Source organism: Manis pentadactyla, chromosome 2 (genome assembly GCF_030020395.1).
Source record: "Manis pentadactyla isolate mManPen7 chromosome 2, mManPen7.hap1, whole genome shotgun sequence".
NCBI classification, from domain to species: Eukaryota; Metazoa; Chordata; class Mammalia; order Pholidota; family Manidae; genus Manis; species Manis pentadactyla.
This window is the reverse complement of record NC_080020.1, coordinates 224,767,683-224,782,626: the sequence shown is the minus strand read 5'-3', so window position 1 is coordinate 224,782,626 and position 14,944 is coordinate 224,767,683. Positions and strand designations below refer to the sequence as shown.

The 14,944-nt window shown below is 35.7% G+C and overlaps 1 protein-coding gene across 3 annotated transcripts in view; it reads right to left on the bottom strand.

Annotated features, from left to right (window-relative positions):
* The window catches only part of NBAS (NBAS subunit of NRZ tethering complex), a 345,656-nt gene that overhangs the window by 195,355 nt on the left and 135,357 nt on the right, over nucleotides 1-14,944 (bottom strand). For all 3 annotated transcript variants that reach the window (XM_057497443.1, XM_057497442.1, XM_036881629.2), the window contains exons 26-28: nucleotides 11,531-11,664; nucleotides 9,166-9,228; nucleotides 6,996-7,118 (exon numbers count right to left, since the gene is read on the bottom strand). In XM_057497443.1, coding sequence (XP_057353426.1) covers nucleotides 6,996-7,118; nucleotides 9,166-9,228; nucleotides 11,531-11,664 — 320 coding nt within the window. The remainder of the gene's footprint in view (nucleotides 1-6,995; nucleotides 7,119-9,165; nucleotides 9,229-11,530; nucleotides 11,665-14,944) is intronic.

Here is a 14,944-nt window from a genome sequence, read left to right as displayed (position 1 = left end):
TAAACCTAACCAAAGAAGTGAAAGACCTATACCCTGAAAACTACAAGACACTCTTAAGAGAAATTAAAGGGGACACTAACAAATGGAAACTCATCCCATGCTCTTGGCTAGGAAGAATTAATATCATCAAAATGGCCATCTTGCTCAAAGCAATATACAGATTTGATGCAATCCCTATCAAATTACCAGCAACATTCTTCAACGAACTGGAACAAACAGTTCAAAAATTCATATGGAAGCACCAAATACCCCGAATAGCCAAAGCAATCCTTAGAAGGAAGAATTAAGTAGGGGGGGGGATCTCACTCCCCAACTTCAAGCTCTACTACAAAGCAACAGTAATCAAGACAATTAGGTACTGGCACAAGAACAGAGCCACAGACCAGTGGAACAGATTAGAGACTCCAGACATTAACCCAAACATATATGGCCAATTAATATTTGATAAAGGAGCCATGGACATACAATGGAGAAATGACAGTCTATTCAACAGATGGTGCTGGCAAAACTGGACAGCTACATGTAGGAGAATGAAACTGGACCACTGTCTAACCCCATACACAAAAGTAAATTCAAAATGGATCAAAGAGCTGAATGTAAGTCATGAAACCATAAAACTCTTAGAAAAAAACATAGGCAAAAATCTCTTAGACATAAACATGAGTGACCTCTTCTTGAACATATCTCCCCGGGCAAGGAAAACAACAGCAAAAATGAACAAGTGGGACTATATTAAGCTGAAAAGCTTCTGTACAGCAAAAGACACCATCAATAGAACAAAAAGGAACCCTACAGTATGGGAGAATATATTTGAAAATGACACATCCGATAAAGGCTTGACGTCCAGAATATATAAAGAGCTCACATGCCTCAACAAACAAAAAACAAATAACCCAATTAAAAAATGGGCAGAGGAACTGAACAGACAGTTCTCCAAAAAAGAAATACAGATGGCCAACAGACACATGAAAAGATGCTCCACATCGCTAATTATCAGAGAAATGCAAATTAAAACTACAATGAGGTATCACCTCACACTAGTAAGGATGGCTGCCATCCAAAAGACAAACAACAACAAATGTTGGCAAGGCTGTGGAGAAAGGGGAACCCTCCTACACTGCTGGTGGGAATGTTAAGTTAGTTCAACCATTGTGGAAAGCAGTATGGAGGTACATCAAAATGCTCAAAACAGACATACCATTTGACCCAGGAATTCCACTCCTAGGAATTTACCCTAAGAATGCAGAAATCAAGTATGAGAAAGATCAGTGCACCCCTATGTTTATCGCAGCACTATTTACAATAGCCAAGAATTGCAAGCAACCTAAATGTCCATCTATAGATGAATGGATAAAGAAGATGTGGTACATATACACAATGGAATACTACTCAGCCATAAGAAGAGGGCAAATCCAACCATTTGCAGCAACATGGATGGAGCTGGAGGGTATTATGCTCAGTGAAACAAGCCAAGCGGAGAAAGAGAAATACCAAATGATTTCACTTATCTGTGGAATATAAGAACAAAGGAAAAACTGAAGGAACAAAACAGCAGCAGAATCACAGAACTCAAGAATGGACTAACAGGTACCAAAGGGAAAGGGACTGGGGAGGATGGGTGGGTAGGGAGGTAAAAGGGGTGGGGGAGAAGAAAGGGGGTATTATGATTAGCATGCATAATGTGGGGGGTGGGAGAAAGGGGAGGGCTGGGCAACAAAGAGAAGACAGGTAGTATTTCTATAACATTTTGCTATGCTGATGGACAGTGACTGTAATGGGGTTTGTTGAGGGGACCTGGTATAGGGGAGAGCCTAGTAAACATAATATTCTTCATGTAATTGTAGATTAATGATAACAAAAAAAAAAAGAGAAAGAAAAGGGGGATTACTCCCTGATAGAATAAAACTAACTGCAAATCAATGATTAATGCATGCTTTACATATCCTTAATTTTGATCTTTCAAATGGTGTCAGATGATCAGCTATGGAAGTACATTTTTCTGATAATATTCCTTTCTCTTAAAAAAAAAAAGCAGTTCCTGTGTGGTGACCTCCAATGAGTTCTACACAATGGTATAAAGGGCATATCAAAGTGTGGGCAAAGGGTCTGTTTGTGTTTATACAGAGGGTCAAAGCCTAATTTGGCTACCCAGAAAATGAACTAAGATACGATATGAAGAAGAATTTCCAACATCAGCACTCTCGGGAAGACTCATGCCAGAAGATGATCATCAAAAAACCTCAACAAAGATCCAGGCGATACTGCAGTTGTAGCTGCATTCATCCCACCGGTTCCGGGACTTGCCATTGGAATGAAGAAGGAGATATCTAAGCTGGCCTGTGCATACAGTAAAACAACAAATTTGACTGGATCTATACTGTTGGAACTCAACCAAGAATTAGGAGAAGTGCAAGTTGCAGTGCTCCAAAATCGTGCGACTATAGACTATCGACTATAGACTATATATATTTAATAGTACACACTATAAATATATGTGTACTATTAAAAGAACACATGGGATGTGAACAGTTCCCAGGAATGTGTTGTTTTAATTTGTCTGATTTTTCTCAAACTACTCAAATTCAGTTAGACAGTGTCCATCATATCATTGATAAGTTTTCACAAATGCCTAAGGTGCCTAACTGGTTTTCTTGGTTTCACTGGAGATGGCTGGTAATTGTAGGTCTGCTTTGGTTATGTAGGTGTATTCCTATTATGTTAATGTATGCACGCAAATTAATTAGTATTTTAAAACCTATACATGCTTATGTTACACTACAGGAAGATATGTCAAAGAAGTAATCAATCTTCCCATGGTTTCTTCCGCCTGCTACTTCTATAGCTTTTCTTCTTCCTTCATAATTACAACCCCTAAGTAGAATTCGTTCCTCATATCGAAATTACACAGTATCATAATTCTTCCAAGTGGTAAAGATACCTCAAGACAAATGCTGGGCATAGAAGCCACAGGGCATAAATCTGCCAAGAAGTAAAAAACTAACCTTTTCAAAGAATATTGTTCTCTTTGACTTACCAACTTTACATTTCCCTGTATGGCCCCGGAAGATGACTGGTTAGCCAGAGACGGGTAAGATTCCTCAAGGGAGGAACAACCTAAGACAGGCACAGTCGCAGGGGGGCCATCAGGAGAGAAATTCAGGACCAACAGAGGTGAGGCTTAGAACCTCACCCCCTGTTTTGAGAGAAATCTTCTGCATCCGTGGATGTTTTGTTGCCCTTGTCTAGCTTGGAGTAATACTTAGTCTATAGGCACACACCTGATCATCTACATTTGCCCTCTTACAGCACTAAATTATGTTTTCTACCTTTATCTTGCATCTACCTACCACTTCAGCATTTTATTTAAAAATAATAATAATAATAATAATAATAAGGGAGAAATGTGGGATTCACATATAAATCATGTATAAAAATCAAACGAATAATCATATCTGACTTGATTGTTTATAGTTCATGATGTGTGATCAAAACCGAAAGTTTCTGTGATATGACTGCCCTTGCACTGTTCACCATGTAAGAACTTATTCACTATGTAAGACCTTGTTTGTTATGCTTCAGAAGATTGGAGACTGTTGAGATATAGGCTTGGGGTTGATTAATGACTGTGTATTGAGTCCCCTATACAGAATTTTATTGTTGTTAACAACCATTTGGTCAATAAATATGAGAGATGCCCTCTCAAAAAAAAAAAAAAAATTGGAGGGCTCTTCCAGATTTGGCTTGCAGGCAGAGAAGTAGCAAAATGTGTGCTGAAGAGAGTGCCCATTTTGCACCAGCTTTATAAAATCAGACCTAGGCATTGTCTAGCTGAACTGAAGTTCTCACAGCCCAGCTGTCTTTCCAGAAGCATCAACAGTGGGACAGATGGTATTAATGTCGTCTCACACCTGGCTAGCCAGAAATACAGGTTCTAAATCAAATAAATTATAAGAGATTACTTAAAATGGCCCTTTTGGAATATATTCAGTAAAAAAGAATCAAAAGTAGAACTTGAAAGCACTGTACAAGAGGTTTTCAAATTAACAGACAGATTCCTAAACATGGTGCACTAGCTACAGGTTGGAATAGAGGTTTTTTTTTTCCAGGGAGAAACAGTATTGCATTCAAGATGGTAAAACCTGATTTGTGACAGATTCAATGAAATCTTCCATCATTTAAAATGTGCATAAAATATTCTACAGGTGACAGCCAAGCCATGGTAGCATACATGAAATAATTAAGATTCACTTAAAGTGGACTACTGTGAAAAAAGAGACCATATTCTCTTACATATTTGTAGAACACTATGAGTGGAAATTAAGAACCTCAGTAGTATTTGAGGGACTCAATAGGGAGACAGTGGGTAATCTAGCAGTAACAGCATGTCTTTCTTACTGAAGAGCAGGTGCTAGAGTAGAGTCAGCATGATCAGAAATATCAACCATTTGTTTATAGCTGTAAAGAAACCTTAAGACTTAAGTTGTCAAAACCTTCTAAATTATTCATTTAGTAATTACAGAGAGGACTATTGATATGTAAAGTCCCATATTAGCTGTATGATGACTATCACATTTGCCCTGGAGAAGCTTATGATCTCAAAGGAAACATAAGGCATGTATGTCAGTAAGTACAGCACCCTGTTCAGAGACAGAGATAGGGGGAGAGACAGATACAGAATTCTAGGGGATTTCCTAGGAAGGAGAATTCCTTGAGCAAGCCAGTACTGATTGTGCTCCATTAGCAAGTTACTGAAGTCAACAAGGGCTCAGTATTGCTGGAATCACTGGGGAGATGTAGTTTATTCATCTACCATTTCATGGTTCTTATTGTTTGAATGCAGATCTGATGGGTGTTAACTCCCTTACAATCCCAGCATAACTAAGCAGCTCCTGGCATCTTTGCTTTCTCCAGCTCAGATCTAGATAGGAAGTCCCAATTCATATGCTGCTTATAAGAAATGCACTTCAAATAGAAAAGCAAAATTAATTAAAAGGTATACCAGGCTATATAAAAACAAGATACATCGTGCCAACACCAATAAAAAAAGAGAGAGAATAAATCAATAAAAGGCATAAATATTGGAAAGAAGTAAAGCTGTCTCTATTTGTGGACAGCATGATCTTACATAGAGAAAAAGCTATGGAATCTGCAAAAAAAACCTTCCCAAGCTAATAAATAAGTCTAACAAAGTTGGATATAAGATCAACATTTCAAAATTCAATTGTCTTTCTACATAATATGGATGAACAATCTAAAATGAAATTAAGAAAACAACTTCATTTACAGTAACATTAAAAAGAATAAAATACTTAGGAATAAAGTTAACAAGTTCAAGACTTGTACACTGAAAACTACAAAGATCATTGAAAGAAATTAGAGAAGATTTAGGTAAATGAAAAGACATCCTGTGTTCACTGGTTAGAAGACTTAATATTAAGATAGCAATATGCCCCAAATTAATCTATTGATTCAATGTAATCCCTACAAAAATCCAAAAGGATTTTGTAGAAACTGACAAGCTAATTCTAAAATTCATTATGAAAAGCCTTAGAATAAATAAAACAACTTTGGAAAAGAAAAATAAATTAGGAGTCTAATATTATCTAATTTAAAGACTTACTATAAATCTATAATAATCAATACAATGTGGTATTAGAAGACAGACAAATAGATCAATGGAACAAAGAATCCACAGCCTCTCATATATACACATAAAACTGCTTTTCAACAAAGATGTAAGCTGAATTCAGTACAGAAAAGATAGTCTTTTCTTTAAATGGTGCTAAACTATTTAAATATGGAAAAAAAATTGATCCATGTCTTGAATAATTAACAAAAATGAGCTCTCTAGTTATAAAATGTAAAATTATAAAATTTTGCTAGAAAAGGTAGCAGGAAAACTTTGTGGCAAAAGTTTTCTAATATGACATGAAAAGAACAAAAAAAAAAATTGGTAAGTTAGACTTCATCAAAATTTAAAAAGTATGCTATGCTCTTCAAAGACACAGGTAAAAGATAAGGTGCAGAAAAAAAATCTTTGCAAAGCATATATCTGATAAAGAACTTGCATCCTGAATGTATGAGAAAACTCTTAAATCAGTAAGAAGAAAATGAACAGCCCAAATTTTAAAATGACCAAAGAAGATATATAGATGCCAAATAAGCACATAAAAATATTCTCAACATTATTACATTAGAGAAAACCATTAAAATGAAAATTAGATACCTCTACATACTAATTAAAATAACTAAACTTAAAAAGACTGACGATACCAAGAAGCGACAAGGATGTATAGCGACTGGAACTCTCCTACAAGACTGGCTAGAAAGTAAGTTGGTAAAGATGCTAAACAAACAAACAAAAAAAAAAACTGCCAAACACCAAACTTAACCATCCACTTACCATATAATGCTGCCAATCTACTCTGATGTATTTGTCCAAAAGACATGAAAGCGTATTTCCATACAAAGACTGGTACATGAGTACTCGTAGATTTGTAAAAGCCAAAACTCAAAACAACCCAAATGTTCATCAACAGATGAATAAAGTCTGATAAATTCATACAATGGAATACTACTCAGCAAAGGAAATGGAATAAATTATTGATTTACAACATGGATGAATCACAAAATAATTACGCTGGGTGAAAGAAGCCAAACACCAACCAAGAAGTGTGTACTGCATGATTCCACTGGCATAAAATTCTAGGAAATGCAAAGTAATACACAGGGACCAAAAATAGATCAGTAATAGCCTGAGGAGACAATAGGGGTTTGACAGGGAGAAGAAAGGAGGAGATTATTAAGGGGCAAGAGAAAGCTTTTAGGGTGATGGATATGTTTCATCAGTATATACATATATCAGAACATCAAATTCTATACCTAAAATATGTGGAATTTATTGTTAGTCAATTAGAACTCAATGAAGTCAAAAACGAAAAAAAGCAGTATTTATTTTTAATCATATACAAGTACCAATCTTGTTTATTACTCACTTTCGACCGGTGTGTCTGGTCAATCTAACCATCAGCTTGCGTGCCTCTTCTGAGCTAGACTGAGTGTTTTTAACAAATGAAACTGGTTTCTCAAGTCCATGTTTCTCCAAAAGCTCTGATACACTATAAATGAAAGAAGAATTTAAGTCTTGCTACTAACAAAAAAAGTCTAAGAATCCTACACATAAAAGTAGTGCTTAGGTGTTCAGTATTTAAAAAAAAAAAAGAAAAAGCAACACATAGAATAACCCAATTTTACATATTACATTAATACTTAGCAAAAAAAATAACCTAACAATTATATATCTAATGTTATATCCCATACTTTTATTGCAATATGCTTGGAAGTAACATTTTTAAAAAGCATGATATACATCTTTTTCTCAAAATCTTTTTTTACAATTTTCCTGTACTCTGAAGGCATCAAGACAGTGAAATAAGCTAAAACTATTATTTCAATACCCAGCTTTAACTCTCAACAATCCTATTGAGTATTTTTTCATAGGTAAGGATGTTAGAAAAGCAATAAGCAAAGAATTTTAGAGTTAAAGAATCACAGAAACATCATAAGCTTCAATCTTCTTCGAGAACCTACTCTACAAAAATATAAAATATGCCACGAATTTTTTTTCACATGAATCTTCTTCAGATAGCCCATTCCATAATCATCAATACACCTGGTCTGTCATCAAATCTCACATTTATAAATTACTACTGGGGGTTTGTAGAGTGGCTGGATAGAATTCAACAACTCTTCATAAAGATCGGCTTCATGGGTCATGTTACCTGACATTAAATACACTAAACATTTTTCAACTATTAGCGGCTATGAAGTGGAACAGGAATAGAAAGTTCCTATTTTAAAAGGTCAGTAACGTAAGCTCAACAGTGAAAGACCTGGGTATCATCCAGAAATCTACAGGGTGTCACTGTTTCCCTGAAGGACTAAGAACATAATGTGACCATCAGAACCACCCATGGTTATACCAGGACATATGGCGAAATAAACTGTGTTTATTTCATTGTGTCTCTTTGAGATAAGTCTTCCCAATTTCATTAGGGAAACAAAGGAAACCCTGCAGATTTGTAAGGAATGAATCCATACAGACTTAACCCCCTAAGCTTTAGTCAAACTGTTCAATTTTTCAGTAGGAAAGATACAAGCCAATCCATAATAGAAAAAGCTTGATTTATTAAGTATTTCTCAAGGAAAAAAAAAAACTGTATAACTTCCAGAACACAGAGTAGTAAGAAGCAGGTAGGTAACAATAAACAGAGGTCCTGAAGAAACAGTTAATTTTTATTAAATTCACATACATATATGGTACACAAAAATAATGTTTACTTAAATACAGCTTGAAATATTTTTACACTGAAGTCCCTTAAATTGAATTCATAAAACTTATAATTAGTATACTCAAAATTATTATACTTTATTATTCATATTACCATTATAAAGTGATGTTATTACCTATAATCTCTATAATTATATATTAGAAGAACAAAGCTTATTATTCTTAAAATTTTAATATAAATATTTAAAAATTACACATGTGCATACTCATACACACATATAAAAAGAAATACTAGTGAATATTAGACTTCCAATGGTAAATTAAGAAATTTCAGTCTCCAAAAGAGACAGGTTAGTGTTTCATTTTTGACAATAAAGAATATTACTACAGAGTTACTTGAAGGCTCTAGTGTAGTTTGATATAATCCAGATATGCAACCAAATTTAACGTAACCAAAAAATGGAAGCCATTTGTATTTAAATAAACATTGTTTGCTGATAGATGAAATAACTGTTGCAGAAACTAACATTTTTGTGTACCTACTATGTATGAGGCACTTTAAATGTTTAACATTAATTTCATAATCTCATGAGTTAGATATTATAGATGAGAAAACCCTAGGCTCAAAGATCAGACAGGCAGCAAGTGGCAGTGCCTAGAACTGAAGAGTGGTCTACTAGTCTCAGAGTCCATGTTCTTCTTCTTCTACAATTGTGCTAAAATAAGCTAGAAGTACATTTGTTAGTAAGAAAATTCCAGCCAGGAAAGCCAAATATGAAGTCAAACTGGAAATAACTACTAGGCATATTCAAGTACTATTTCTTGGATAGACTTCCTTAATCAGCATAGACCCAAGAGATTGTCATTTTTCTCACCTGAGAACTTGTTCCAATTGGTCTACCATGTCATGAAGACCTGTTGTTACCTCTGTTTTATGACTAAAGTATTAAGAGAAAAAAATTAAGTTTTTAGTAGCGGCTTTTTACAAAAAATACAAACTGAATCAAGTGAAAAAAGATACTATATTTTCCTTTCAGTTAATATGTAACATTATTACACTGTCCAGGCAAAATTTCAGTCTTATTTCCTGAACTCATCCATCGCCTTTCAAGAGGAAAGAGATTAAGATAAAAAATACTGGAGTAAAACAATATTCTCTAGTACAGATTAGCAAGATGTACGCAACTACTTTCTATAGAACTTTTGGTTCAGTTCTGTTAAAATGAAAAAAATGATTACAAATCAATTGCCTTTTTTTTTTAAGAAGAGGTAAAGGGTAAAATACTTTTTAAAAGAATATTCATTTCTGTTCTTTTAAAAAATAAAACATAGGAAGCATGGACCTGCATGTTGGCTTTCTTCTAGGCCTGTTTATACCACTTGTGACCCCCTAAGACGTTTCCATTAGTATTTCATAAACTCGAGAGACCTTTTCCATGCCATCATTACCCCTGTATCCACTTCAGGGAAAAGCACAGCTATCATATAGGTAAGTCCTACCAGGTAGGAAATAAAATGCAAACTATTTCTAAGGAAGCAAGTGGACAGGGAACTAGGAAAAATATTAACATGAAAAAGATCACAGGCTAATATAAATGTGGCTGATGGAATACAATATTCCAACACACGCATGCACAAGTGAACCCAAGTCCTCTCCCACCCTGTACAACTCCGTGTCCCAAGCATGGAGGAAACACTCTCAACCAAGAACCACTGCACCATACACTCTCAGGCACCTTCCAACCAGTGGTCCGACTGAATGATCAGGATCTACAAACTACCCCACATTTCTGTAACATAATAGACAGAATCGAAAATTACCCTACAAAAAAAAAATCAAAACTGAATCAAGACTGATAATGTAGACAGACACTCACATACAAGGCAACCTCCCAAACACTCCTATAATGAGAAGGCTTCAACAAGGCTTTCAATCAGCTTTTTAGTGTCTTAGATACATATTCATTCTTTAAAAACTTAAAAATAGAACTACCATATGATCCAGCAATTCCACTTCTGGGTATATACAGTCAAAGGAAATGAAATCACTATGTCAAAGAGGTACCTGCACCCCCATGTTCACTGCAGCATATATACATATACACACACAGACAGACACACACACACACACACACACACACACGCGCACACACACACATTAGCCGAGACACGGCAACAACCTAAGTCCATCAGCAGATGAGTGAATCAAGAAAAGGCAGGGTGTGTCTATATACCCGGATGTGTGCTGTGCCATAATAAATCTATTACACACACACACTGGAATACTAATCAGACACAAAAGAAGGAAATCCTACCATTTACAACAGCATGAATGGACCTTGAGGGTATTGTGCTAAGTGAAATAAGTCAGAAAGAGAAAGACAAACACTGCATGACGGTCTCACTTATATGTGGAATGAACAAAAACCAAAAAACACTCGTAGAAAAAAAGATGAGATTTGTGGTTACCAAAAGCGAGGGTGCTGGGGGGGAACTGGATGAAGGAAGTCAAAAGGCACAAACGTCCGGTTATAAGATAAGTAAGTCCTGGGGATGTAATGTACAACATGATGACCAAAGTTAACACTGCTATATGTTATATTTGAAAGTTGCTAAGACAGTGAATTGTAAAAGATCTCATCACAAGAAAAAAACATTTTTCTTTTCTTTGTCTCTTTATGAGAATGGTGGATGTTAACTGAAGTTACTGTGGTAATCATTTCACAGTATATGTAAGTCAAGTCGTCATGTCGTGTACCTTAAATTTATACATGCTGTATGTCAATTATATCTCAAAAAAACTGAAAAAAAATAAAATAAAACTATGTATATTCACACATTACTACTTAAAAGGATTATTATAGGAAAGGACCAAGAACAATTCATAGAAGAAATACAACTAGCCCACAAATATGAAAAATGCTTAATAAGAAACATAACTTAAAGACATACCAATATCTATCCACTTAAAAAATATTTTTTATAGTGCTGGTATTTTTGTTTTTTTAATGGATAATTAGTCATCAATGTTTACAAAATGATAATGACTTTCTATATACTGTTAGAAAAACAAAAGTTTATCTCTAGGCAACAGGTTTGCAGATGATTTCATTTTCTTCTTCTTTCTATTTTTTTTATATTTCAAAAATTCTCTACAACAACATTCAGGGAAGCAAAATTTTCCTTTTAACTGTTAGAGTAAAAATACACAACAGTATGATCAGCACACTGGATTCTTACCCATATCCTCTTTGTGGCAGACACTCTAATATGTCATAGCAAAGAGAGAGCTGGTCATTCCGTTCACAGTTATAAATGCACTCCAGTGCTACTGTCATAAGTTGGTCCTGATCAGGAATAATTTTTTGTTGCAGCTAGAGAAAACAAAGCATGTTGTACTGAGTGTCCAAAGATCTACAGTCAATTTTTCCACATCCCAGTACGACTGTCAATAGAATATTAAATGGTGCAATTAATAAGCTGTAAAAACAAATCTTGATTTTTCTTTAGTTTACAGACTTTTGAGGTCTTCAATAACTCTAAATGAAATCACATTTTAATTACAGAATCAGCTAGAAAAGATAATTTGTACCCATAAGCTTTGCATCTGCTGAAAACAGATTCTTCAATTTATGACCCATTCAAGATAAACAAGATAGAAAAAAACAGGGAATTAAAAAGCCAATTCATTCAAAGCCGCAATTCTAACCCTAGAGCCAAATTTTATGTGTTTCAATTACAAAAATAGATAAAATTCCTTAACTAATATTCAGAGATGATAGAACCTACTACTTTTCAGTATGCATTATATATTATTAGTCATTTAACTAAACTATTGACATCCTATTCAAAAGAAGTATGGTAATGCAGTAATCTTCAAATCACAGAATATACTCCATATCTCTGAAGCAAGTCACTTTCTAGGTTGGATATACCACTTTCCATCACAAACCACACATTCCAATCTTTACAGTATTTTCTGGCATATAAAAATAACAGATGTGTGCCTTATTTTTCTTATCTATAAAACTGGAATATTTACATCTTCATAATAACACTACTGTGAAGATTAAGCAAATATATACATGTAGAATGCTTACATTAACATCATAGAAACCAAAAAGTTTCAAACTATGTTTTAGAGCCCTTTTCAACAAAATAATTTCTGTAATAAAGATCTACTGGTTTTCAACATTTTAGTACAAATTCACAAAACAGAAAAGTGATGGAGAGAAGCTGCCAGACAAAGCCATTTTCTCAGTAGAAAAATCACATCAATGGATGCAAGGAAGGAATATGCAAGGTCACCAGGGAAATAAAGTTTTCTAAAGTAGTGGGATTAAAGGAATTAATATACGTTTCTTCAATGTGTTAAGAAAAAAATACACCATTAATTTGATATCAACATTTGACAAAGAGTCATCCAAGGTTGCAAAGTGACAAACTAGTGAAATAGGGACAAGCAAGGCACAATGAAAGTATTATTAAATTGAAGTAGCTAATTCTTCCTTATTTCTTATTGTGTGCCAGCTACTGTTTCTAAATGCTCTACCTGCATTGGTTTATAAATCCTCAAACCATCCTGCAAGGTTAGTACTAGTATTGTTTCAATTTTACATAAAGGGAAAACTCAGGCACTGAAAGGACAAATAACTTGCTCAAGGCCCAGAGCCGGCCGTGGGCAGGTGAGGATTCAAGCACAGGCAACTGGATCCAGAGCTCAGCTCAGCAATGTAAGTTATAAACCTGCAGAATTTCACACACTGGAAAAATGAAAGACTGAGAAAAAAACATGGTAATGAACTCATTTGTGGTAAGAAAGCCGGGCAAGGAAGGTGAAAAACTGAAACCAGTTTCATCCAAGGAACTATTTGGGACACCAACTAAAACAGAAGCCAATGTCCCTGATGTTTTCCTTGATCTCCCCTGCCTCCTATCTTTCCCTCCGAGGCATTAAAGCGTCACTTGAAAGTTAAATGTTCTAGAGTCCATATTTGATCGTGTAAGTTTAAAATCTGTTGAAAACCCTTCAACAGTCCTTCAGTGTGAAAGGTAAAGAACAGACTTCTGGCCTTCCACTCAAGCTTCTTCATGGCCCGGTGCCAACCCACCTTTCTGGTCATATGAGCCATTACCTTTCTACACAAAGTTTTACTTCACTGAAGTTAAATTACTTGCCTTCATCTAAACATGTTATTCATCTGATTATGTCTCCTTGCCTTATTCTACTCCTACGTGGAATGCGTTCTCATGAACTTAGTCTTGCCCTATCTAAAATTTCCCTAAAAATGGATTTCACTTCAATTGAACTTTCCCAGATTTTCCAGTCTCTTGCATATGCTTAGTAAATGCTGGTCCAATGAACAAATCCTCATACTACTCTCACATAGATCTTTTTCTTCTCTGTATTCCTACGCTATTTTTTGTTACCTTTTTATGCCATTCAGCATATCTTTCTTAATACGATCCACTGTGCACATGAATCAAAATGCTCACATTTTTGAGACATTTTTCATTGTTGCCCTGTTAGACTCCCTACAAAATGTTGAACTTCATATGCATAAGACACACCTTTTCTTATTTCCACTATTCCTGTCTTAATATCTCAAGGGTAACTACAAAAGACAAAGAGAACATAGCAGGAACAGGAGGGAGAGACAAACATATGAACAAATAATTACATCACCGCGTGACATGGATTATTCAAGAGGCGGGGACAAGACTGCTACAGCACAGATAAGCCATGGAAGGTTTCACAGCAGAAAGAATCTTTGAGAGCTGGATCTGAAGGGTGGGTATACATTTGTTAAGTGAGGGAAAGGGAGGCTGACCATTCCAAACAAAGGAAATGGCCTATAAAAACATAGAGGCATGAAAGAACCTGACAGGGTGAAGAGGTTGGGAGGTGAGTGTAGGGGCACTAGAGCACTCGGGGAGGGGAAGAGGCAGACCACGAGGAGCCTTCCTAGCCACCCAGAGCACTCATCACTTCCCCTGGAGGCGCCAGTAAGCCACCAGAGGTTTCCCACAGGTCAGGACACGACCACATCTGTGCTGTGGAAACGCAACACTGACGGAACACAGAGGGCGGATGGGAAAGGCAGGCCCGGCAACACCGCTCTCTGCCTCTGCTTCGGTGTGTTCATATTTCAACAAAGCCAAATGGCTATAGGTTTTATTCAAAAGACACATGCTAAATTGCCAAGTAAAAACAACAGAAAGCTGAGGAGATACAAAGGATTTACAAGACTCTGTAAGAAAGAAGTATCACAAACAATTTTACTGGAAAGAATTCAAAACCACTTCTTTCTTCCTCATAAAACATTGATATTCAATCCATCCTGCTTCTCACATAGCATTTTGCTGTTAAAAGGACCCCCCACCTTGGCTCACAGTAAACTGCCCAAAATTTAAAATCAGAAATTTAAGTGACAACTGCACACAGGATGGTAAATTTTCAGTTACCAATGAACAGATGTATTTCTGACAGACAACCCTTCCAGAAACCAAAAAAACATGTAAGATTAACTAAGCAATGCTTTCCACTTTATCTTGATTATCCTGGTCTATGACCACGCGTCTCAGAGGCCTTCAGATCGCTAGCCAGGCCCAGGGCAAGGAGGTGCGCTGCGCTGGAATTTGGGATTGCAAGGA